The sequence below is a fragment of the Astyanax mexicanus genome, chromosome 24 (assembly GCF_023375975.1).
Source record: "Astyanax mexicanus isolate ESR-SI-001 chromosome 24, AstMex3_surface, whole genome shotgun sequence".
Classification (NCBI taxonomy): Eukaryota; Metazoa; Chordata; class Actinopteri; order Characiformes; family Acestrorhamphidae; genus Astyanax; species Astyanax mexicanus.
In genome coordinates, this window is record NC_064431.1 from 3,546,532 (window position 1) to 3,573,509 (window position 26,978).

The 26,978-nt window shown below is 38.4% G+C and overlaps 1 protein-coding gene across 8 annotated transcripts in view; it reads left to right on the forward strand.

The window, feature by feature from the left end:
• Window positions 1-26,978, forward strand: part of slmapa (sarcolemma associated protein a) — a 74,545-nt gene extending 47,567 nt beyond the window's left edge. For 6 of the 8 annotated variants that reach the window (XM_022682238.2, XM_022682241.2, XM_022682243.2 and 3 more), the window contains 10 exons: window positions 40-114; window positions 2,115-2,195; window positions 3,216-3,275; window positions 10,141-10,266; window positions 11,240-11,314; window positions 11,861-12,166; window positions 15,669-15,786; window positions 17,933-18,104; window positions 18,985-19,119; window positions 24,122-26,978. In XM_022682238.2, the coding sequence (XP_022537959.2) occupies window positions 40-114; window positions 2,115-2,195; window positions 3,216-3,275; window positions 10,141-10,266; window positions 11,240-11,314; window positions 11,861-12,166; window positions 15,669-15,786; window positions 17,933-18,104; window positions 18,985-19,119; window positions 24,122-24,214 (1,241 nt within the window). In that variant the 3' untranslated portion in view covers window positions 24,215-26,978. Of the gene's footprint in view, window positions 1-39; window positions 115-2,114; window positions 2,196-3,215; window positions 3,276-10,140; window positions 10,267-11,239; window positions 11,315-11,860; window positions 12,167-15,668; window positions 15,787-17,932; window positions 18,105-18,984; window positions 19,120-22,153; window positions 22,242-24,121 lie in introns of all 8 variants that reach the window. The other 2 variants (XM_022682240.2, XM_022682242.2) reach the window with 1 other exon arrangement.

Below are 26,978 nucleotides of genomic sequence, written 5' to 3' on the forward strand. Positions count from 1 at the left end.
AACAAGGTAAATATTCTTGCATTCTGTTTAATATTCCAGATGTTATAGATGCACATCTTCAGAACAACCAAACCACAGATGACAACAGCTTGCCCAGTCCAGACAAGCTAAAAGGTAAGTCTGAGTATTTCATAGTACCGTAATATTTACAGTACTGAAAACCCAAAAATCTGGTTTATTGAAAGTGGGTCTGCACAATATATAGTTTCTGCATCGATATCGTAATAGTTACATCACATAATGTGCAATGTTGAAATATTGTGCATTACAGGGCAAATAAGATAGCTTTAAATGTAATTGATTGTGGTGATTTGTCCACATTGTGTGCTCCCGTACTGTTTTGTATGTATTCCGCAAGCTATTTCTGTAGCAGTGGAAATCATATTCTAATTTTTGGATTATGTAATTAATAAAATGCAAAAGGAAAATGCATTTATTAAGTCTTTAAGTAGTGTAAAATATAAATATTAGGTATTTTTTTTGTTAGGCAGTTTAACTGGCCTAATCAATACCCTGTTATTTTGCCTTATGAATGATGCACTGATTTTCCATTTATATTAAACTTGTGAAAATGAGAGAGAAAAAAAGTTTGCTGGGGTGTTGCTAGACAGTTGCTAAGGTATTCCAAGTAGTTGTTAATGTGTTTTTAAGTGGTGGTTGCTAATGGTTTGCTAAGCAGTTGCTAACATATTCCAGGTGGTTGCTAAGGTGTTCCAGGTGTTTAAGGTGTTGCTAGGTGGTTGCTAGGCAGTTGCTACAATATAAAGCTGTTGCTGTGGTGTTGCTAGGCAGCTGCTATGGCTGATAGCAGCTGATGGTGAGAGTCTTTACCAGTAGCTGGTTTATCCAGCAGCTCCTCCATAAACACAAAACAATAGAGAGAAGGGGTTCTGTGCACAGATTCAGCTGATGTGTGGGATGGAATGTTGGGTTCCAACATTCATTTTTATGGGCAGAAAATATACGTTAATTTGACAAACAAAAAAAACTAAACATAATAATATAATAAACGTAATAAGTTTAAAGAGTGTATTGCTTGAAACGTCTCCGATTCTACATACATACTGAATTCTGTGGAAAAAATGACCTGTAGACCCGTTTAAAATTTTTACCAAAAGTTTAAAAACACTTTTGAATTGATTTTGGAAGTATTACTCCAAAAAGCACAGAAGACAAGCCAAGTGAAAGCTTCTTGTAATGTGATGTAATGTGATGGTTTCAGTGTGTTCATTCACTAGTCTCACAGCTGGATTTGTGGCAGCTGCTTTTTATCCTTCAGTATTAAAGGCCCAGATTACAGCCTTTCAGATTAGAGCAGCTTGGGTTGACCAGTTCCACCATAATGACATCATTGTTTTTTCCTCTGCCTCCATAAACCAGAGCACTGCATGTTCTGTCGATGTTGTTTAATGTGCTGGGCTCGTTAGGGCTGTGATGTAACAGGCAATTACATTTAGGAGGACACTTTAGGACTCTTATCGACTGAGCGTGTGTGTCTGTGTGTCTATTTTAGGTTTGGGTTTGGCATTTGTAATGGAATTTCTTTTTTTTTTTTTTTTTTGTGGCTCCTTTGAGATACGTGTTTATTACAGCAGACATTGAAATGTGATGATGTGCATGTATTTAGACTCCCACAGAGAAGCCTGTTTTTCTGTTACTTTAAACCAGGCCAGATCCCTCCTTCTGTTACCAGCATCAAAAACACCCCCTGGCCCAAACACACTCCATTGTCCCACACACAAGCGACCTGTTTTAAGTCTTGGCTGACGGGGGAACCGCACCGATCCCTGAACAAAAGCTCAAACTATTTTAGAATGCAACTGTATCCCCCCTCTGAAAGCCCCGGTTGGTTATATGACCATGTGTGGTGAATAGCTGTCAGGAGTTAGCAGAGGAAACCACTGGAGGTGTTCATTCTAACATTGATATAAAACTCTAAACTGCTTATGGTATTTAATTTTTGAGTTTACATTTTTTTGAGTTTTTAAAAAGAAATATGTCCAGAATATTCCTAAAACGGTGTTTGTGTTTGTAGTTTTAAACTATTTGAACTTGTTAGCTCGTGTTTCCCCCTGTTGTGTTCATCTAAGTGGTGTCTTCCAATCTCCCCACAGAAAATCAAATAGATGCTAAAGAGTCTGATATGTCAGACACACTTAGCCCCAGCAAGGACAAAAGCAGTGACGACACTTCAGGTACTTTACTTTTTATTGTTTTATTGTTTTATGTTTGTCAAAATGTTTTTTTAATAGTGGCTATTTGTACCTGGTTTAATTAGTTTTTTAATACTTTAAACAATATTACAATATTAAAAGAATAGCTTATACTACAGTTATAATGTATCTGAAGATCTATCATATAATTGTCACACAAACCTTGTATATCTAAACTGATAAAGAGCTTTATAGAAGTGTTTATTCTAAATATTAATAATTTATTTATTATTTTTATTATTTTTTAAATGGCATAATAACTGTTCAGTACATATCACATTTCAGCTGTTACCCCCTTTGTCTGTTTTGTAAATTTGTTTGAAAATATTTTTATATATTTTATATTTTAAATATTTTATATATATTTATTTTTTATGATTTAATTATATTTGGAAAAAAAACAAAAAAAACAACTGTACATAAATTAAAGCCATTTTTGTCTCATTTCCCCAAAATGCTCAAAATAATGGATTAAACTAAAAATATATATCTTTTTTTTATTATAAGTACAACTTTATAATGTTATTATTATTGTTATGATATGCATATATATTTGTATTACAATAGTGACAGACAAATTGGAACAGGAGAAAGGGATTTGTTGGAATTTTAACTTTCATTGGAAGTTAATCATTTTATATTTACAGAATTTTAACATATTTATTAGAACAAACAGTATTACTTGCATTACAATTATATATATATATATATGTATGTATTATAACTCTTACAACTTAAACCTTGTTCAAACAGAATATATCATTTTAAATGTAAATTCTCTGTATTAATGTATTCATGAGTTTAACAGTAGGTGCATATTTAATAGTGTTTTATACTAATCTTAATTTTATAGTTTTTAGTTATAAACACACTTTTTCTGTTTGTTTGGCTTCTTGACCCAAAGTACTAAATATTTTATTAAAGTGTAAAATATGTATTTTTGTGTTTTTACCCCCTTTATATATTATCTAATCTTAAATTCTATGTTTGGTTCTGTCTTAGACGGACAAATGGACGAGCAGGAGCTGAACGAGCCTCAGAACAGGGTTGCTCTGCTGAAAGGTACTTGTGTTCTGTGTTTGTGTTGGTGTAGTCTCTGTAAACTCCTCAGTTAATTAGTGAATTGGTGCGGTGGGAACTGTGTGCTGGTGAAGCCTTCCTGCTGCATTAGTCATATTCTCTGTGCTGGGATGCCCATTTGAGGTCAGTGGAGTGGCATGCCTCCGAGCTGTCAGGCTTCACAGGGTGTGGCAGTGCTTGTGGAGGCTATATATGGTGGTGATAAGACTGGTCCAGTGGGGTTAATTGTGGAGAGTAATTCAGTGTTCTCCTCTGTTAGTGTTCAGCAGGTGTGAGGAGACTGGAGTTGTGTAGTTAAGGACTCCTGAGTCCTCTCTGAACTCTGGAGCTGCCCTACTTTTCCCTGTCCTACGCTTCAGTGGAACACAGGGTGGGGGCGCCGTCGGAATGCAAACCAATTAGAGTGTAATTAGGAAGAAAGGTCCTGAGGGTGGAGGCTGAAATAAACTAGCAGTGCAGAGTGCAGTCCCTGCAGAAACTAAGCATGGTTGGAGTTTAGCAGTGGTGACCTGTGGTATAGGTGCTGGTTGATAAGGTGTTGCTAGGTGGTTGCTAATGTGATTGGCTACTAGAGCTGTGTCCCAAAGCTTTTGCGTGAAGTCCAAAAATATTAGGCAAAACTTTTATTAGGTGAAACTCAGAAATGCTAGTTGGTTTAAAAAAACACAGATTTTTCAAAGATTTGAAATTTAATTGATTTAAAAGTAAAGTTTTAGTATTTTCCTATGAGTGTTTTGGACATATTAGACTTTTTTTAATCATACTTTTCAAATGCTATTGCACCTTTCCAAAAGCTGTATTCAAGTCTGTCATTATGATGTATGAATCAAAATTGGAGCAAAGCCAGTATTCCAAAGCCTGTCACAATACATTACATTACATTACATTTGGCAGACGCTTTTGTCCAAAGCGACTTACAATAGTCAAGTACAATGTAAAATAAGTTTAAAGGTAAAACATCTTTGGATAGGGATAAAAGGAGGTCAAAGGGGAATAATAGGATAGAGGAGTGAAGGAGGGGAAGAAGGAGATGAGGTTAGAATTAGTTAGTGTGTTAGAGGTATTAAGAGAGTAAGTGCTCTTTGAAGAGCTCTGTCTTCAGGAGTTTATTAAAGATAGTGAGAGATTCTCCTGCTCTGGTAGTAGAAGGTAGTTAGTTAGAGGTGTTAGGAGAGTAAGTGCTCTTTGAAGAGCTCTGTCTTCAGGAATTTATTAAAGATAGTGAGAGGTTCTCCTGATCTGGAAGTAGAAGGTTGTTAGTTAGAGGTGTTAAGAGAGTAAGTGCTCTTTGAAGAGCTCTGTCTTCAGGAGTTTCTTAAAGATAGCGAGAGATTCTCCTGATCTGGTAGTGGAAGGTAGTTTGTTCCACCATTGGGGAACTCTGTATGAGAACAGTCTGGATTGCTTTGTGTGAATGTTTACTACACTACCAACTACTTACACTACCAACTTTACATAAAAAAATAAAATAAATGCACAAGTCGTTTTTGCTTGCCTTAAAAGGGGGGTGCTTTTGTATTACCATTTGAGGCCTATTACCACTTCCCTGCCCCTAAAAAAATCTGTCCATATGCTTTGTGTAAATCAGTTTCTGTGAAAGAATTTGGTGTCAGAAATCATATGCTTCTATGAATCGTTTGGCCAATTAGATCAGTTGATGAAATGCCATTTTGGTCATGGGTTAGCCAGTAGACGTCATCTGACAGAGGGATCTATGTCTCTCCGTGGAAAGTCAGCAGATAGATAGATGTAAGTACTTGCAAGTAACGAGTTTTGTGCTTCTGTGGCAGTTAAGCATAAACTTTTATTTTTCTGATTTTATCATTTAGCACAAGCTAACACCTGTGGTACACGATACATACAAGTAGAGTTTGTTCAAAGGTATTAATGTTTTAAGATGAGGGCTGACATTGGGGCTGATATGCAGTTTATTCAGTTTATTCAGTTGTGCATGGATTGTTCTTGTTTACAGGCTCTCCAAAGCACCAACATAAATGACTGTAATAAAACACGGCTGTAACGTTGAGGACACTTACATAAACAGGCCATCAAAAGCCATAAGCAGATGGTGATGAGTGGAAACTATTGTGAGCAGTGATGTTTTTGAGCTGGTGTTAATCTCTGGTTAGTGGTTGTACGAGTTTTTGCGGCCCATAGTCTCTAACCCTCCTCCACTCTTCTTTCACTTACATCTATCCTGTCTGTCAGCTGCTCAGCTGGATCTGTCTCCACCCACCCAGACTCAGAAAGCCTCCACTCAGCCTGATGGAACATTTCAGTAAAACAGTGCCACTCAGCTGCTTCACAACCATCTGATTTGAGATGCTGGAAATTTGTCTTTGTTCCAGGATGACCAGGCTATCTTTTTATAGCTGTCAATTGTGCAGTTTCCATCCTGTTTCCATAGTCTGCTGGAATGCCTAAAGGATTCCTTTTTATACTCTGTCCAAATATCTGTGGACACCCATGCTAATGAATGCATTCAGCTGACACAGATTCATTTAAAAAAAGAGGGTTTAAAGATGTGAACAGATAGGTAAATAAATATGAAACCGAAAAATGTGGAGAAAAATTTGTCAGGAGACACCTCTAATTGAAGTTTTTGCTTACAGTTTGTTTGAAAGCTAAAATGTAAAGCAGATAAATATTCCAAGTTATACCGGAGTGTAGAAAAAAAAAAAGTATAAAAATGATCGGTGTGTAATATTGAATATTGGCAACGGCCCACAATATCCCACAACAGTGCATCCCTAGCTATTTTTGTTAAAGATTTACTTTAGCAGTGCTATTTTAGTTATGGATTTACTTCAGCAGTGCTACTCAAGTCATGTGTAGATAGCTAATTTGAAATTTACGAAGAGAAAGGCTTTCAGTATGTTGTTAAACAAGCGAATTACAATGCTAAATTACATGAGCTAATAGTATTCATAAAATAAGATGAAGGTTAATTACAAACATTTGAACAGTATTACGTCTGTGCTGCAGAATGCTGTGTATCGTTAGTCTGTCCTGGACACTGTCACGCTGAATCGAATCAGTACTGTTATCTTTTTGAACCATTGCCTTGCAAGTACTTGATACAGTTCATAGTAGCGTGATGTTCTTTCTTGATATTTTGGAATCTAGTTGCTTATGACTGTAATTAGAGCCAAAGCCTGCTTCACTAAGTCTTTGCTGAAATAATCTCTGATCTGTTATCTGACGAAATGTGAACCAATTTAAAATGTTTAGTTTAAATGGTGAGGTCATCACATTAACCGATGACTTCGCTCCAGGTTGTAGTTGGTTCTCATCAGTTTCCTCTGAGCTCATGTCTTTTATTAGAAGGGGTGATGAGAGGTTCTGCTTCAGGGGAGGAAGTGGACACTCCGAGCCTCATTGTGTTGCTGAAGTTGGTGAAAGTAACAGAATGACAGACACCACAGCAACCAGAGCGTTGTTAGCGTTTCACTTACCATATTTTACTTTAAATCCTTTAATTTTCCCCAAAAAACGTTGACTTATATTCCACGATTTTGTAGGAGCAGTTAAGCCACTCTGCTGAAGTGCAGCATTATAAAGGAGTTTCAGTAAAGGTTCTCCAGCACCAAAGCTGGAGCAGTATTAGCATTAGCCGCTGACCACGCTAAGCGCTAGCTCTTTCACTGTTTAGAGGTGAGTATTATCGCCCTGTAACCTTATTATCGACCCCGGCTAGCACTGCTGGAGCAGCATTAGCAAATAAACCAAATAAACAGGTTTCAGGAGAGAAATCTGTATAGATTAATATACAGCAATTGTGACCTCTGTTTAATTAGCTGTTTTTAATCCTGTCTGAAGGTATAAGGGCTGCGTATTGTCAAGAGCCTTGCAATATATGATATGATGTATATGAATAATATCACAAATAAATAATTATATCTACTGTAAGTTTATTTAGATATTATAAAACAATACATTATAAAAAACCTAGTGTCCTAGTGTGAAACAATCTGATAAGTGGGTGCTAACTGTCTAATCATGACTTATTTCATTGTTTGGATGTGACTAGTTCCTTTCAGCATAACTACTGCTGTTTACAGGGATGATTGACTGTGGCCAGGTCCATTTAGGATTTAGGTTTTGGCCAAGAGAACCTTTTGTTCCAGTATGCTAGGCTGTGAAAGTGATAATGCAGCATGATCACAATGGTGGCGTACATCAGCTGTGTTTTAGCCATCATAATTTACTGTCCAGCATTTAATGCCGACCTCCTACCTATGACTTTTCCTGAATAGCTAGTATGTCAGTTTAGTTTAAATGCCACAAATATTCTTATAAAAATGTATACCAACTACAGTTATTTAAGGAAATGCCTTAAAGAGCCAGTACGGTTTAAAAATATTTTTAATTTGATAACTGAGTGTGTAAAGAACCTCTAAATCAGTATGGGTGTTAGACTGTATGTCCAATTCCAAGCCTAAAGTCTAGAACCTAGAACCTTTAGAGATCTTTATTTAAGAGTGTAGATGATGTCTGTACAAGTTAAATTGGGCCCAGTTGAACTTTTCTTCAACTCCATGTGTTTCTTCTCAAACATCCCACTGGAGGTCACTGTTGAATCAGTGGTTGAAGATACTGTGAGTCCAAAAATTTGAGAACACCCTTTCCATGCCTAACACCAGGTGTAGGATATAGGGGTAAAGTGGAGCTTCTCTCCCTGGTGCTATTATTATGGCTGACTGCAATCAGGTCAGGTCCTCCAAATGTAGTAGGAAAACTTCCCTGGACTGTACTCCATCAAAAGCAGCGTAATATATTGTTACCACTTTAAAATAAGACTACCTTTATAAAGGAGCTTATTAATGGTTATTAATTAGACTGCAAATACTTTAAAACATTAATAAGCAGTTGATAAATAATAAACAACATAGATAGAAATGGCAACAGTGAGATAAAAATAGACTAAGTAGTGATTTCACACTCACTTCTACTGTCAAACCTCAGATCTTTCTAGATACTGATCTTACTTTGTGTTTTCCATTAATCAGCATTAAAAATATATTTTAAATTATGTTTAACTATTTACTATAAATTAAATGACTTAGTTGAATTAGTTGACTAAGCAAACAATGGATCACTGTTGCCTTTTCAATTGATGTGTTGTAACTGCTTATCAATGGTTTTTATGGCATTTACAACCTAATCAATAATACTTAATAATCTAATTTATAAACCATTTATAAACCATTTATAATGGTAGTCTTATTTTAAAGGGGTACCAATATGTTTGTTTTAATGTTCTTGCTATTAGCAGAAACAAAATAGTAGGTGCCCAGATACTTTTATCCATATATTTTCAATAAATAAAAAAAAAATCATGCTTTAAGGTTCTCCATGCTTCCCGTTCTTGGTCTTTAAACATCACAGTGAAGCTTTATAGTATCCTCCTGGTAATATGAGTCATTATGACATAATGACGTTAAGCTTTGTATAGCCTAGCGGTAGTCCCTCATAATTAGGACGAGTCTAATGATGACTCAAAGGCTGTGTATCTCATCTTCCCTTCTCATTAAGTTCATGGCAGAACATTAGAGAACTTTAAAAGTGGACAAAGGAGTGATTTTCTTCATCGGCGTCATCTCTCAGCTTGAAAGCTCAGCCAAGCCCAGTAAACACCTCATTTGGCAACCATCTGATGCGAAGCCCAGCCTCTCAAGCTAAAATTAACCAATGACCTCAGCGCTAACATCCGTACCAACTTCAGACCGTACCAAGTGATATCCGTCGGTTTACGGATGGAGTCGAGGTTTTCCTACAAGTCTTTAATTTCAAGACCGCAGAAGAGCCCGTGGTGAAGGGCAGCAAAGCCGAAAGGAGGGCTTGGCACCTCCGCTGAAAGCTGCCCATTGAAGTGTCAGTGAGAGTGGCTTTGGCCTGCTACCAGTGGTGTTCTCTACAAGATACACCATGTTCCTCCCTGTGATAACCACACACTTTCTCACTCTTAGGATGTGTTTTATGCTGTATTTTTATTTTCTACTTCTGTTGTGTACTGGAAGATGTTGTGCAAAACTTGGGCCCAATTCCATTTCACCCCTTGGCCCTACCATTTTCCCCTAGCCCTTTATTTCGAGTTTAACCCTCCCCCTTTAAAACGAATTTAATGGGGAAGGGGTGAAATCATCCCATTTAAAAATTGGGACAACCTTTCAAGGTTACGTACGTCATCAGGAGAGCTAAAGTTCAGTAACCTCGCTGCTGCTGGTTAACTAGTTAATTTTAGGGCTTTGTCGTATAAAATGATGGTAAATCTTAGATTGAAACCTCAAATCTCACACAGTAATCCCTGTTGCTGTAAGTTAATTGACACTAGCGGTGGTTAGTCTACAATATGATCTACTACAGTATCAGTACTTTATAATCTTCTGTAATCACTTTATACTACTGTAAGGAACTTTACAGTAGTGGTGGGTTAATTTCTGTAGTAATAGTGTGTTAGTTTACTATAGTTTAGGACTAATTATAAACTGTATTTGCTGATAGACCAAGTATTTAACAACGAAAAATTACAGACGTAAGCAAGATTGCATTTAAAGCTTTACCAAACAGTCACAGTGAGTACATTAGCAATGAGTAAACTGTGAGTTGGATGACTTTTGATTTTGAAGGAGTACAGGCCAGTTTTTAATGGTATTTGTGGACAGGGGTATGGCTCTTTTTCTGGCTTCTGTTGTTCTGTTATTGGGAGGTGTTTGTTACTTCAAACCCATTCTGCACAAGTATTTGAGCATCATTTGTCATGCAACAATGTTGATTGTTGTTTTTCCCACGGTCTCCTGATTGTGCCATCTGCTCTGCCCTTGTATGTGTGTGTGTGTGTGTGTAGATGAACTGCAGAGAGCCAACCTGGAGCCCGGAGACACGGAGCAGGTCATTCACCACTTACATCGAGAGCTGCTGGAGGCTCAGGAGCTCGCCAACACTGGCAAGCAGAAATGTCTTGAGCTACAAGGTGCGTAACTTTCTGGAAAAGTGATTTTGTTGGTTTTCATGTCACTGCTTTGTGAAAAATGTGTGCTGGATGAATGCTAGCATGTCTTACTGCTGCTAGCATAGTATTATTGGATTCCTGGTTATAAATGACTGTGGGATTACAAAGGATTGATGGCAGTCTCCTCAGTAAAAGCTAGTTTATGCTTCTTCATTCCGTCTATGCTGTAATCTGTGCTGTAGCCTGATGTGATCCCAGAAATGTAACTACACATGGCAGCAATGAAGTCAGCAGCATCTGTGATTTGTCAGCCAAGCCTCGTATTCCCAACTACACTTTACCACCATCGCGGTTTAACTGCAGAGCAACACAATCACTGTTTTGATTCAGTGTAGAAGTGTAATTCTACCTTTAGAGGTCAAGCGAAAGCCCTAAAATGAAGCCCCTAAACCATATTTTTTCATTTTCCACTGAATCACTGAAATGTGTTTCTTTGAAGTATTGAAACATACAAGTCCTTCCTAAATTTTTATGAACATTTTCTAACCTTTTAAAAACGCTTTAATTGTGGTAATTTCTCTGCTGTAGACGTGGCTGATGTGTTCATGTACTTTGGTCACAATATGCAAATCAGTCAATCAATAATATCGTCCCACTGCTGACATCCAATCATCTGCGTCTCGTCACTATAAGAGGCACACTGCTGCTGCTTCTGCTCAGCCAATCAGCTATCCTTCTGGCCCTGCCACTAAACCCATACATCACACAGTGCCCCTCCCAAATTATTCCTCCCATTAGGGTGAAGTCAGCTAAAATCAGTGGGTTTAGTGTCCCTTAAATCAATGCTGAATACACACCTGGAACAGTTTTTTTTTCTACCAAACAAAACCCAGAAATTAATGTCCCATACATTTCTCAAAGATTAAGACTTTTTTGGCCGCTCTCTAAACACTGTTAAATTGTTTTGTCTTTATTTCTCCTGTTCTTTCCTCAGCTCTGCTTGAGGAGGAGAGGAGGACTAACAGGCAGCAGACCGAAGAATCTGCCAAACAGATCCAGTATCTACAAAGTGAGTGGTGCATCCTTGTCATTACCCAGTTACCCATTATTACCCATATTGTCATTTAGAGCATTTATTTGCAGAAAATGAGAAATGGCTGAAATAAAAAAAAAAAGATGCAGAGCTTTCAGATCTCAAATGGTGCAAAAAAAAAAAAGTTCATATTCATAAAGTTTTAAGAATTCAGAAATCAATATTTGGTGGAATAACCCTGGTTTTTAATCAGTTTTCATGCATCTTGGCATCATGTTCTCCTCCACCAGTCTTACACACTGCTTTTGGATAACTTTATGCCTTTACTCCTGGTGCAATCTTTCTCTTGATTATATTCCAAAGGTTTTCAATTTGGTAAAATCAAAGAAACTCATCATTTTTAGGTGGTCTCTTATTTTTTCAGAGCTGGTTATCCTCTTTGAGTACCTTGAAAGGCACATAATAATCATACATCATATTTACATTATTATTAATAAGCTTGTTGGGTAGTTTAAGACTGCTATAGTTCTAGTGTATCTATAGACTGTGAACTCATTTCCTGATTTCTATGTGGTCTTCTAGCCCAGCTAGCCAAGCTGCAGTCTGATATGGAGGCTCTGCGTGAGCAGAGAGAGAACACCATCTCCACCACACGGGAGGAGCTTTACAGCGCCCAGGAGGAAGTGCTCGTCCTCCGCCACGCCATGGAGGCCGCCACCGCCGAGAGGGAGCGCGAGATCGCCGTCCTGCAGGGAGATCTGAGCGCCGTCACGGCCGAGCTGGAGAAGTGGAGGAAGGCGGCTGCCGACTACGAGCTTGAGATCAGCACCCTGCAGGCCAGCTTCAAACTGCAGAGCCAGCACCAGGAGAAAGCCACCCAGCTACAAGGTTCTCACAGTTTAGTTTTTATTATTACATAAACTTAGGGATAAATGACATGACCAAATTTTATATCACAATATATTTCTTAATTTCTCCTAAATTCCAAATAAATATATTGTCATTTAGGGCATTTATTTGCAGAATATGAGAAATGGCTGAAATAACAAAAAAAGATGCAGATCTTTCAATTACTTCTAATAATGCAAAGAAAACAAGTTCATATTCATAAAGTTTTAAGAGTTCAGAATATATTAAATATTTAGTGAAATAACTCTGGTTTTAATTACAATTCTAATGCATCTTGGCATCATGTTCTCCTCCACCAGTCTTACACACTGCTTTGGATAACTTTATGCCTTTACTCCTGGTGCAAAAATTCAAACAGTTCAGCTTGGTTTGATGGTTGTGATCATCCATCTTCCTCTTGATAATATAATTATAAGCTGATTATAAACTGCACACTCAAATAATCATCTTAAAACATTGTTTTATTATTATTTTAGACCAGCTATTGGAATTTTATATAGTGTTTTACAGATTTAAAGCAAGTCTCATATATGCTATTTATAGAACTGTGCCAAATTCCATTATATACATATTTATATTATATTTTTCCTCATTTACATTTTCAAAAAATAAATTTCCACATTGTATCATAACTTTGACACGCATATCATGCTTCACAGTATATTTGATCTTGATTTTGTTTATATAACATAGCAAAATCCTGTAAAATGTTTACTTGCTTTATGTCTGGAATTGTAACACGTCACTTTTGCAACACATTTGCAAAACATTCAGGTTTTAAAAAATAAAGTTAAATACAGAACAAACCACTCTGACACAGTAAAAAAAAAAAATACAGTATACTTTTAAAAAAAATGTATGACAAATATGTAAGTAATATATATAAAAATATAAAGTTAAATGCATGAATCTAAATATTGCATAAAAAGACTGAATTTTCTCACAACACTTGTAGTGTGTAGTGTGCAGTGGAAATACGCAATAACAGTTTAGCGTTCCTGTGATTTGAGTATTTAGGAAGTTTGTTTGCTGCTGAGTTCAAGTTAGTCATGTCAGTTGTCGACTGAATTTGGAAATGTTGGTAATTTTATATCTCACACTGATTTGCCTGTTTTTGAGTTTTGTCAGTGCTATACGTCATCATGATTTGGATCGAACCGCAGGTTTTATTGTGTGCGATTTGTCTAACATCTGAAAAATGTCTATAACATGTAAATATTTAAAACCAGCAAGTATTTGCCACTTTCTGAGTAATGTCTCGTTATAAATCAGCATTCTCATTTCACTGAGTGGTTAAAGTTGATCTGTGAGTCACTTGCTGTGGAATTGCGTGCAGATGTGATGTATATAACAATACAGCTGCCAATGCATTCAGTCCTCTTTTTTTCTTAAGGTTTTTGAATGTTTACAAGTCATCCTACGCAGTTCCAAGCGTCTGTCTTATTGAGACTGCTGCTTGATCTGTGTGCTGCAACTATAATGCAAATAGTCAACAGGAAAACCGCTATTATTTACACTCCAGCCCTAACAAAACACAGATCTGTGAGCTCCAGCGAATAGTCTGGGTCAAACGCAGGAGCACAGAGAGGCATAAATTTGTAGCACAGGCCTGGCATTAGGCCTCGTTTCCCAAGACATCCATCTGGTTACGCAACACAGACCGACGGTGCGCTCACACCCGGTCTCGATTTGGCCGCCTCCGAGGGGGTCTGCTTCTCATAGCATGTTTTAATGTGTCGTACTGTGTCACGGAAAGACTATTTCATTCCTCTGTTGAACCCTCAGGCTTTTCTTGCTGTTTCAGCGTAGTCGTCATTGTGTTTCTGAAAGGAAGGGTAGGGCTGCCAGTTGTCTTAAAGCTTTGAACTGAAGGTGATGGGATTGCTTGGGCTTGGCGGTGACATTTGGAGCTTTTTAAAATCATATTTCTGCGCAAAACAACTTGCAGTGGGGCAATAAAAGTTAGTTCTGCTAATATTTTCCTGATTTTTGGGGTTTGTCACATTTAACTCCAGCTGTGTAACTCTGCAGTGTAAGATGTTGGGTTTTGGCATAACTGCAGAACTGTTAAAGATTGAAATCATTTAGAAATGTTGGAAAAGAAGCAAGAAACTTGTCACAGTAGTTTTTTACCCTTCTGTTTTTTTTTATATCACTACTGATAGGGGATATAGAGCAATTGGCCTAGCAAAATGGAAGAGAAATAAAAAATGTTGGGTACATTTTAATAAGAATTTTAGGTTTGATTTAATCTGGACATTTTTCCCGTATAGGAATGATTCATTGATTCCTCATCTTTCAAATGTCTCAGGGATTTATATATACCATTAACACCCAAACAACCACTTAGGGTACCACAGAAACTGTTGGGCTACACCTTTGCATCCACCCAAGACAACATAGTTGACCACCTGTGATGCCATAACCTATAGCACTAACCAACCTTATTGTAACTGTCTGAAATACAGTAGTAGAAACTGTAAATTTCCACACTGTAGTACCCACCCAGTGCTTTTTAGCAATACTACTACATAGCAACCATTTAGCTACACCATAGAAACTTTAAGGGATACCATAGGAGCCATTTTCTGCTTGTGATTTCACAGCAACCACCTAAGATACTATAGCAACATCTAGGAACCATGTTGCAGCGCCACAGCAACCCCCTACCAATCACTTATCCATTTCACAGCAACCACCTATAATACCGTAGTAACCTCCTAGCAACATCTAGGAACCACATGGAAACACCTTAGCAACCATCTACCAAACATTTATTGATTTCACAGCAACCACCTTTAATAACATAGCAACCTGCTAGCAACATCTAGGAGCCATGTGGCAGCACCACACCAACCACCTACCAACCACCTTTAATACCATAGCAACATCTAGGAAGCACATGGCAACACCATAACAGCCACCTTCCGACCACTTAGTGGTTGAACTGAAACCACCTTTAATACCATAGCAACCTCCTACCAACCACCTGAGCAACATGTAGGACACAACCCAGTAGCAACATGTAGGAACCAAATGGAAATACCATAGCAACCAACTAGCAACCACCTTCCAACCACTTATCAATTTAGCTGTAACTGCCTGGGATATTTTAGCAACCTCTTGGCAACATCTAGGAACCATGTTGCAGCACCACAACCACCACCAACAAAGCAACATCTAGGAAGCACATGGCAACACCATAGCAACCACCTTTCAACCACTTAGTGATTTAATCACAACCACCTGGGATACTATTGCCAGGATTACCACTATAGCATAGTGTTGGTAAATCTATAGCCGTCATCTGACATACAGCAACTAGAAAGCCACAGCCTAGCACCTGCCTGGAATCCAATGTAAATTAATAAGCATTTTACAACCAAATAAATGACAATTAAATTAAATTGCCGGTAAATTTGTAGGTTTACACCCCTGAATAAATGCATTATAACACCCCTTTCTCTCTGCTTTCTTACAGCTGAGCTGGAGAAGCTGCAGTCCGAGTGTTCAACCCTGCAGAAGGAGTGCGAGTCTCTACGTTCTGAGAAAGTGGCCCTGCTGGAGAAACTTCAGAGGCTGGAGGTGGACTTGGACAGGTCAGTCAGCACTTTCAGTATCTTTTCTCTCTTTTTTTTTTCTCTTTTTCCTCTGATGCTTCATTTCTTTACTGTCCTAAATAAGCTTAGAAAGCCCCCGGCTGTTCGGCTGTGCAGCTGTGCTGTTGTGCTGACTGCATACATTAGATATTGATGCCTCCCGATGCTGCTGATGCAGTGATACTACTGTAGTTGCATGCAGAGTACATAGCCTGCGGATGGGCGTTTTGCTGCTGTGTGTTCTTAAACATCGCACACACTTTAGATTTTTTTTTGTATTATAAATCGGTTAGTTCTGATCTCACAATCTGATTGGTTGAGGTGTGTATTGGTGATAACATCACAGCATTATATCTGTAACAGCAGTAAATCTGTATCACAAGTAATGGCATATAAACACAAGACATTTTTGTATCATCCCCACCAGCTGCAGCACCAGCACTAGCAGCAACATTAGCTTAGCACAGGCTAGCGCCCAGTCAAGACTGTCTTGTCTGCAGTCCGCTGTGCTGGCTTAGTTTTTTTGTGGAAAAAAGAGAAGAAAAATCTATCAGTCACCTCGACGCAGTCTGATAGCTAAGCTGAGCTAATGCTAAGCTAAAGCAAGCTACGCTAACCTAACCTGCCAGCTAGCCGCCCAAAACACCACCCAGCAAACAGCAAACACGCAGCTTTCACGTTTACCAACTACCTTAAATTTTACTATTTACCTTTGGCTAGTGCTTACGATCAAATCACAGCCATGATGTTATTCGCCCTAACACACTCCCTCTTGTGGTTTTCTGGTTAAATAAAAGTTAAATAAAATGTTTATTATGTAGTAGCATTTTTCACCTCACTGCTGTTGTTTCCTCGTCTCTTTTATTTTTCCTTTCATGTGTGTTTGATCAGCTGTTGTCTCCCAGCTCTCTGCATAGTTTCCATTGTTCCATTACATCCAAAGCTTTATTATCAGGATACTTTAGTTCCTGAGCCCTCCCCCGCATTAGAATCTGACACAGGTAATGGCAAGCAAAATGCCACTCGGGCTTGCCCTGCCCATTACACACACAAAAGCACCACTGTCCTGCTCTGAAGCGCCCTTGTTTTTCTGACCCGGCCACTCCACAATCCCTACCAGAGCAGCCCTGTTAGAGCGTAATGGATAGAGAGGGATCGGGTTGTGTGTTGGATATGTAACAGCTCAGAGTACAACGCTTGGATCAAGTTTACCTTTTCACATCTTTGACATCTGATCTTTGACCGGGTTCCTCTGACTTGCTGTCACTAGAGTAGCACCAGCATGCCTCAGATGAACATCAACGAAAAAGAAAAAGCTCTGGCATCATATAAAGCAGTGGTACCTAACTCTTTCTGAAGGGTTCTGAAGGACTTTGTGTTCTGCCAGTTAGTGTTTTAAGCCTGATCTCAACCTGCCTGATCGTAATCTGCTAACTAGATGATCATCTCACAAACAGCCTGTTCATAGGCGAAGGTTAAGCAATGTGTGTTGGAGAAAAATACTCTAAATTGTGGATTAGGACCGTAAATAGGATAAATATGTCCATATGACCATTCTCAATGCCAGTTGTAGGCTAGAGGAGTGTGAAGGCCCTTTAGCATTGAGTTGTGGAACAATGGATCTATGTTCTCTGGAATGATAGTGCACCATTTAATACCTTTGGGCATAAGGTGGGCTGGTAATCATCCAATATCACTTTTTTTTTTTTCATACAGTCAAATTCTCACGGCTGTGGCGGAGGCGGTATGGGAAAAAAGACATAATATAGTTTATACTGATACACACTATGCTGCGTTCCAATTGTCTCATTTTATATCTCATATGACAACTTTTTACACTTTGCCTTTCCCTTCTCATAGCTATGTTCCGTAATCTAGTAGAAAGCCTTTCTTTGACAACAGAGACAGATAAATAACTGTCTAACTGTTTTTTGTGTCTCATTACTTTTGTTCATATATAGTGTGCCTGCATTAAGACTTTTGGCTTGAATCTGTAAAAAGCTCCAACATGAGCAAATAATTTATTGTGTTCAATATTTTTGGTGTTCCACAATTTGTAGATTATTACCTTGGTTATTTGGATATGTTCTAAACACTATAGAGTGACCGTAGGGTAAAGTCACTGATCATTGTCATTATTCTGCAGCTCCAGAGAGCAAAGTGCCACACTGAGCTGCAACCTGAATGCACTGGAGAAGTCGCAGGGCGACCTGGAGAGCAAGCTGGGCTCCATGCAGGACCAGCACCAGCAGGACGCCTGCAAGCTGAAGGTACAGCTGGCCCAGGCAGAGGACCGCACCAAGAACCTGCAGAAAGAGGTGAGCAGTGTTTTGTTTGCTGTAGATTTAAAACACCCATACCTCAATAGCCCTAGGGTGTCTCCTTTTTTATTTTTATTTTTTTTTTTGGGATAGGGTGTAGGGAAAAGTGTTAGGGCTTTACAGCCTCTAAACAGAGATTTTTCACAGACTCTCTTTAAACCGGAAGTCTCGAGAAAAATTAAACAGCTAAATTAAATTTGTGTAGTTTCAGTGTGCTCAAAAAAATGCTAGTAGGGGCTCTGAGTGGTCCAGCTAAGTGCTGCCACTATCATCGGTAGATCACTGATTCGAATCCTATTCATGCAACTTGCCATTAGTTGCCAGAGCCCTGAAAGAGCGCAATTGGCCTTACTCTCTCTGGGTGGGTACAGTAGATGGCACTCTTTCCCCTCATCGCTCCTAGGGTGATGTGGATCAGCGCAAGGCTGTGTCTGTGAGCTGATGTATCAGAACCGAGTTGCAACGTTTTCCTCCGAGCGTTAGTGCTGTGATGCTACTCGGTAATTAGACCCTCCTGGTTTTGGGTCATCACCAGTGATGAGGGGAATCCTAAAGAGTGGCTTGGGTAGTTGGTCTTGTAAATTTGGGATAAAATGGGATAAAAATTTGAAAGCAAAAATGCTAGTAGGTACATCTTGGTAGCTAGTAAAATTGCTCATTCCACCTTAAATGGCACCTACAGCTCATCATTTAAGGTGGTATGGAAAATTAAAACGAGAAGCTAACAAGGAATTAGGGGTGGACGATAATGGGCGATAATAGGAGAGTGACACTCCAAAACAAGGGATAAATGTACAAAAAGAAATGCGATTGACTTTTTTAAAAAGATTTTAAAGATACTTAACTTACTCTTTCTCTTGTTTTTGTCTCTCTTTAGTATGAGGACACTCAGGTCCAGCTGTGTGATCTGAGGCAGAGGTATGAGCGGACAGAGAAGGAGAAGCGCTCCATTAATGATGAGCTGGAGCAGTGCAAGGTCAACCTGAAGCTGCTGCAGGAGAAGGGCAAGAATGTGAGTGCAGATTGCCACTACAGCATCTCTGTATCTCTTCTGTGTGGGCTTTGGGAGGGGGGTGGGTTTGTTTCAGGGCATGCCACAGCGAATCCAGTCGATTTTGATGATACATTTTCTTTTTGGTCCATTTCGGAGCATTAGAGGTTTTATACATTGTTTGTTCATTCACAACAACATCTAGGAGGAAGTGAAGCGTTTAGTATAATTATATTGAGCAGTTTTCTCACCTCCATACACTTTCTGGCCACCCTTTATTTATGTTCATTTAGAGTCTGTAACCCACTTATTTATACACAGTTTGCCATCAGTATCCAGTTTCCGACATCAGGACCAATCTTAAACAGATTTTTTTAGGGTGTTGGGTCCATTTTCAGCACCATATACCAGAAGACTGTGAATGCTCCACCCCTTGTAATATTTTGTCTTGGTCAACAGCTGTCTAGTGCTGTTAAACAGAGACCGAGAATGGAGGTACAACAGGATAAGAAGGGAGCTAATGTCTATAGTCCAGCACAGTTAACTAAATATTCCTGCTCCAACACACCTTTTTAAACTAATCATAGGAACGGGAAAGTTGAATGAGGTGTAGTTGAGCACAGTTTCCCCACACTTGGAATCCTTACAATAAGAGATGGGTTACAATCTGGAACAGCATTCATATAAAGTACCTATAAAGTATGTGGAGCCCATAATGTGGTCAGTTCTGATTTGTCTAATCTTGATAAATTAGCTGTTGGTCTTGGCAGATTCTTCACCACAACAGTCAGCCCACAGTTGATATCCTGCAGCCTCCTCCTGCTTGGCCATGTGTAGGAAACCAGTTTTGTGCCTTGTGGGCAAGTCTTAAATATTTAATGAGGCATTATGAGAGGCGTGGGTCAAAGTAAACACTTAGTGTTGCTCTTTTAATTATTTTAACATGTCTTCAGGGAGGATCTCTGAAACTTCCAGGAGTTCCCAGCTTGTTTCTTTTTGTTGTTTGGTTTTTTGAGCTAGTGATCTCGGCTGTTTAAACACACTCTCACACCACTAGCTTTACACTCAGCTAATCACTCTTACAGCTAATTGATTAAACAGGTCCCACAGTGTTTCTTAAACTGGAATTTTAAAGTGCCAATCCACCACGTTTGCATTGTAATTCGGGAAATTTTGAACAACTTAAGCTATGTTCACATTACCAGGCTGAAACAACTTTAATTAGAGCTGTGAGGACATTAGATTTGAGTCCCAATTTTTATATGTGGGTATTAAATGGATATTTAAGCCATTTATGTGCATGCAATATGAAATATGAAGAATCAAAATTTAATTTTATATTGTGGGGGACTTCCTTACAAGCACAAGAACCTTCCAACAACATAATCAGCAGCAAACTGACTTTATCTCTAAACTATGCAGTACCTAAGGTGACAAAAAAAAAAAAAAAATGCATGGCCACGACTTATTAATGCATGGGAGTGAGATCCTAAGACGGAGCACGATCTATTAAGGCGTGTAAACAAGATCCTTGTGCATGGAAATGAGATAAGTAAGGCATGTGAATGAGAATTAGTTCATGGCAGTGTCTTATTAAGGCGTGGAAATGAGACTCTAATGCATGAGAACAAAATTATTAAGTGGTGAGAATGAGATCCTAAGGCGTAGCACAACCTATTAGGGAGTGGAAACAAGATCGTAATGCATAGAAATGAGATAATTAAGGCATGTGAATGAGAGAATTAAGTAATGACCTTGACTTATTAAGGTGTAGGAACGATAACCTAATGTGTGAGCGAGTTAATTAAGGCGTGTGAGTGAGATAATTAAGTCAATGCTACAACTTAAGGTGTGGGAACGAGATCTTAATGCATGGAAATGAGATAATTAAGGCATGTGAATTAGAATTAAGTGATGGCCACAGCGTATTAAGGTGTGGGAACGAGATCTTAATGCATGGAAATGAGATAATTAAGGCATGTGAATTAGAATTAAGTGATGGCCACAGCGTATTAAGGTGTGGGAAAGAGAGTCAAGTTATAGCCAGACAATAATAATAATAAAGCTTGCTTTTCTGTTAATTAATTCCCATGAAGAAATTGAATTTTATATCAAAGCTCCTTTAATACAAGCATTATATTTAGTAACGAAAATAGAGCGTGAACTGGTTTCTTTTATTTTTATTTCTGTATGAATTATGGTGATGAGTCTTGCAGTGAGACATTTAATTCTCATACTAAAAGCTGATTGGCTCAGACGCAGACAGTATTCAGACCCGTTTACCAACCTTAGACAGTCATGTTCTGCACAACCTTGTGGCCACGCCTTAATTATATAATTTCCACGCCTTAATTATCTTGTTACCACGCCTTAGGATCTCATTCCCAACTCCTTAATAAGTTGTGACTATGCATAATTATTTTTTTTTAACATGTCCCCTTTGGGGCTTCGTAAGTGTTTTAAGTTTTCTTGATTTATTATTTTCATTTACAAGCTTCTCTGTGGATGCAATATAAATATATCACTGTGTGCATTTCAGGTTGCAGACAGTTTTTTTTTTTTGTATTACAGACAATCATAGGTCATTTTTGTATATAAAAAAAAATCTATTTGCAAGACTTGTAATGTGAACATAGCATTAAAAGGCCCTGGTTATTAATCTATATTAGTCTTTAGATCTGTTCAGGTGGTGGATGGGCTCATTAAATTAAGTTACAGACTTTTTACAGTAACAATTTAAAATCAAAATCTCAATCTTTAATGTTATCTATTAACCCTTCTCCACTGTCCTTGTTCCTTTTGTCCTGCTTGTGTAGATGTTGAAATGTATCTGTGGCTGTCCAACATGCAATGATGTTTTATTTATGTTTGTTTTTGTTATAATATAATTTACCAGCAGCCCCCTCCCCCCTCGTTCTTCCTGTTCCATTAAAGTCTTTAAGTTTTCTTTGATTTTTTTTGTGTTAACAGTTACGAGTCGCCCCTCAGACCCGATTTTCTTTTTCTGTTGATTAGTTTAAAGATTGATTATTGTAATATCCCTTCCCTCCTCTAGCCATCCATATTGCAGCCTGTCCAAGCCATTTTCATCGGCCTTATCCTGGCTTTGCTGTATTGGTGCTTCGGCCAATTGTGGTAGAAAGGTACACAGCGCTCCTGTTGAGTCCCTGTCTGTGTGTCTCCTATTTTCCCCCTTCTGTACTCTTCATAATCTTGTATATCAAAAGTGCATGGCCAAAAAAAGGTAAAAAAAAAAAAAAACATTTCCGTTCATGCTTCGCCCAAAATCCCTTTTTGGTGCTTGGCAACACTTGGGGAAACCTAACACCTTTCCTTGTCCACACAAAACCACCTACTAATCAGTCATCCATTACTTGTCTTGTCTTGCTTGGACCACTACTTTGGAAGTAAGTCTCTGCAATAGGGATTTTGGATTCATCTTTTTTTTTCTTCTCATTTAATTTGAGTTTTTGCTGTTTTTGCTCTTTCCATCATTTGTTTGATTCCCTGTGTTTGGCTGTAATTAAAATTGAACACTGATTCTTTTTTTTTTCTTTGAGTTCAACCCTCCTATTGTGTTCTGGTCAAATTTTGATAGGTTTTAGTTTTGTTTTCTGGTTGTTTTCTGTTTTTTCCCCCTAATAGGAATAAATAGGGTGCAGATGTTTATGCAAGTCTTGTGTGTCACTGATACAAATGCATTAGTAATGCTTCTTGGCCACACCTAAGCAACCACCTAATACATCTTAGCAACCACTAGGGACACCATAGCAACAACTGCTTAAGTTGCATCATTCTGTTTTCCTTCAGGAAATACTTTATTTTAATTACTAATTTGGAGCTTGTTTATGGTAAACTTTTATCAAATCAATAGCAGCCCAAAATACACACATTTTCTGGTACAATAGCAAACAAACAAAATAGTTGCAAAACTATAACACAAAGTACCTTTTGTTTAGTGGCAAGATGTTTTTTTTTCTTTGTATTTATATTCTAGTAACACATTTAGATAGCTGCCTACCTCAGTAGTGCAGCTTTAGCTCAGCTAGCGTTACTATCCTAGCTCTGTACAGCCTATGTCTTTTTCTCTGTAAAACAGCTAGTTTGTGAAGAGGTAGTAAATAACAATAAATACCAAGTGTGATAAGTTGCACTGAACACATTGTTTTTTTTTTTATTTATGCAAGATAAAGATTTTATACAGCAGCATTTTGATATGCATTACCGTTTAACCTTTTGTTCAGTATAAATTATTCTTTTCACTTATTAGTCATTTTCAGAAAAATATATTCAGTTGCCAAATGTTCGGAGCAAACGTTTTAATCACAGTTAAAATCACATTTATAACATATATACATGTATGATCTCAATCCACTAAGGCCTAGAGACCATAAATAGCAAGAGAAAATATGTATGTTGCTTTTAGCGAAAACGCAAAAATATATTTAACAACGAAACAAGCATATGTTTTTTTTTTGTTGTTGTTGTTTTTTTTAACACAGTTAAAATCACATTTATTACATATATACATGTATGATCTCAATTCAGTGAGGCCTACAGACCTTAAATAGCAAAAGATAATATATATTTTGCTTTTAGCCAAAATGCTTAATCATATTTTACAACAATAAAACACAACAGGAGGGTTTAAAAAAGAAAGAAAAAAAAAGTGTGTTGATTTTAATTCCCAGATTTCTCTCAAGGGAACACAAACTCTTTTTCAGTGCACGTCGCTGCTTTCGCTCTCTCTCTCTCTCTCCATACTCACTCATTCACTCTCTCTCTTTCTTTCTTTCTTCATCTATAGATGTCTCTCTCTCTCTCTCTTTCTTTTTATGTCTATCTTTAAGACTTTGGTTCTCTTTGGTCTCCCCTTTTCTGTTCTTTCTCTTTCTTTCTGTTCTTTCTTTCTTTTTCTCCGCTGTTCCAGTGCTGTTGAGCTGCTCTGTTTGCTCTGGTGCTGGTGTGTTGAAAGGCCTGTGCTAACTCCAGTGCTGTTTATCTCTCTCCCTCCTCTTTTCAGAGCGGCTGGATGCCCTGGATGCCAGTAGTCGCTGTGATGGTTGCTGTGACGGCAGTGGTGCTGTATCCCAGCTTGTCTAAGAACTCTTCCTGAGATGATGATGATGATGATGATGATGAAAAACAACCAATCACAACGCTCCTTCCTGTTACTACCACCACAACCACTACTACCACCACTCTACCACTGCCGTTGCTGCTTCTGCCTCTGCCTCTGCTGCTACCTGTGTCCTGGGTCACGGCACAGCACGGCGTGGCATGGCATTGTTCTGGCACGGCACAGCGGAGCAGACTGCTCTCTTTTAGACCCGGTGTCAGTTTTAATCCTGATGCCGGGCCTATTCTGGACAGGTTACAGGACAATAGACATGACAATACAGCCCCAGGGTCTTCAAGGTGACTGTATAAAAATGCAAATGTAAATATTCTAGAGTAAAAAACGGGGATAAAAGGTGTAACTTCTATTATTATAGATGAGGAAAATTATCAGCTTTTTTCAGTTAGATGGGAATGATTATTGATTATTAAAGTGGCCTAAACTAGGCTTTTTTTGTTTTGTTTTTTGTTCTGTTCTTTTGTTTCGTTTCGTTTTCAGATGGGTACCAAATGTTACGTTGGCGAGTTTAGTTCACGTTTTCTGTGGTTTGCCATGTTAGATGTTAATGTGGTATTCCGAATAGATGGAAAGCCAAATTATATTCTTAAATGATGATAGGGCACAGCTGCAGGGGCAGGGGCGGGGCAGGGGTTGGGTTCGCGGGTTTGTTAGGGGTTGGCGTAGGGGGCAGTGCCTAATTTAACTACTACTACTACTAGATTGCGTGTAAACACTCACTCACTCATTCACTCACTCACACAGACACACAGACGTTCTTGTCCTCCCCAGTGAAGTGCCGCTCACGCTCCACTACCGTGGCACCACATTTTGTTAAACCGAAAAGGAAGAAAATGTCTCTAAATCGTTCACGGTCTTCTGTGCTGTAGTTGTGTGTTCCAACCAACATGTTCCAGCCGACGAGCAGCACAGTAACGTCATTGTACGCTATCGTCGTTTCCTTTGTATTGTGTAATTTTAAATGCAAATGTTCTCGTCGAAGACACTACACTACTAAATGTTGGACTTCAAATTTCATGAGATGTAGGATTCAGGTTTGAAGCACTGACTTGGACATATTGTAGCTTTTTTACCAACACACTGTCGTCCGGCCAGTTTGGACATGAACCGACCAGTCTGTGCTGCGAAGGGTTCTTTGAGTAAATAGCCATATTTGTTTAAGAAATTGGGCGGATAGTTTTCTGGTATATTTCAAGCTGCCTCACTGTAGGATATAGGAAGTCAACATGCTCTGAGCTCCTAACCTGATGAAGGGGGTAAAAACAAACAAAAAAAAGCACCATCCACCCACCCAAAGAGAGCATGGCCGATTTGGCCCTCTCAGGCTCCGGCTGCTGATGCAGCAAAGCAGCATGACTCCAGAATTCGAGCTCTCAATCCTCAGGCCGTAGTGTCTGCATCTAAACCTGCGGAATCAGTTTAAAGAAGTTCATGTAGTACTTCCTAAACCAATTCGAAGGTTCCTCAAATAAAGCATCACTCAAAGAACCTTTGGTAGCATCTTTATTTTTAGGACTATACTCTTTAAAACTTTAAAACCAACCAATTAGGGCTGCAGTAGCTTGATTACTGTCACACAAACCGCTTCTGCAGAACTTTCTGAACAAAGCTCTGGGGTTTTGCTGCCTTATCTGTAAGTTATATGGAAGTTTTAGCTCTTTTAGAAGGAATTGGATGGAAAATCTTTGCAAACACACACAAAAATACACGAATAAAAAATGAAATGTGCAAAAATGTGGGTTGTGCATTGTCTAAGGCATTGACTGAAACATGCTTCACGCAAGAATATGAATGTAAGCGCTTCAAAGCGTCATGTAATCTGGGTTTTGCACATAATTGCATACTAAAATTGTCTCAAGGGGGCGCTAAAGAAGCCGCCAGATTCCACTTTCCTAAAATGTTTTATCCACCAAACTAACACAAATTAGCGCACATTAAATTAGTGAAGCAGAACATGCAGTTGAAGATCTTTGACACATGGACGATTTGGATTTTGCATTCGCATTCTTGTGTGAAGTGTGTTTTTATAGGCTGACTAGAGATGTATTTACCTGAAGCACAGCACACAACTGAACTCTGTGGTGGATTTGGTGGAAGGTGAAATTGAAAAGCAAAGATAGATGAATGGGTTAAATGGTATATATTGAATAAATGGGTGAAATGCTTTCAGACCGGAATGAGTGGACGTGAGTTCTTGAGCAGTGTGTTTTGGCGAAGAAAAGAAAATAGCAACCAATGAGCTGTGTGTTCACGTTTTGTCTGCTGCGCTGTAAATAAACTGTCATGGAGCAAAACGGCTTAATCTTGTTCCACCTCCTCCTCAACAAATTTCCTTTTATTTTTTTACAGCAAAGAAAAACATAAAAATATAAAAAAACAAACGAAAAAAATAAAAAAAACAGTGAGTCCCTTCAGAAGCTAACAAAGACACAAATGCAAAGCATGGTGTAGCAGCACAGGTTAACTCTGAAAGCTCCTCAATGCATCAGAACATGTCCTTGAGCACGATTGAATGATCTCAGTTGAAGGACTTTCTATTTTTTAATTTTGAGGACTTTGATTTCTTGTTTTTTGAAATTTTAATATCTCTCAGATCTTTCTCTTCCTTCACTCATATTGACTGCAATGCTAAAGCAAATTATGGAGACTCCACCTAGTGATTTTTGTCTGTAAATATGTATGTACGAATGTATTGTGTGTAAATATACATAATATTCACGAAATAAAAGTTGAATATCGGTGA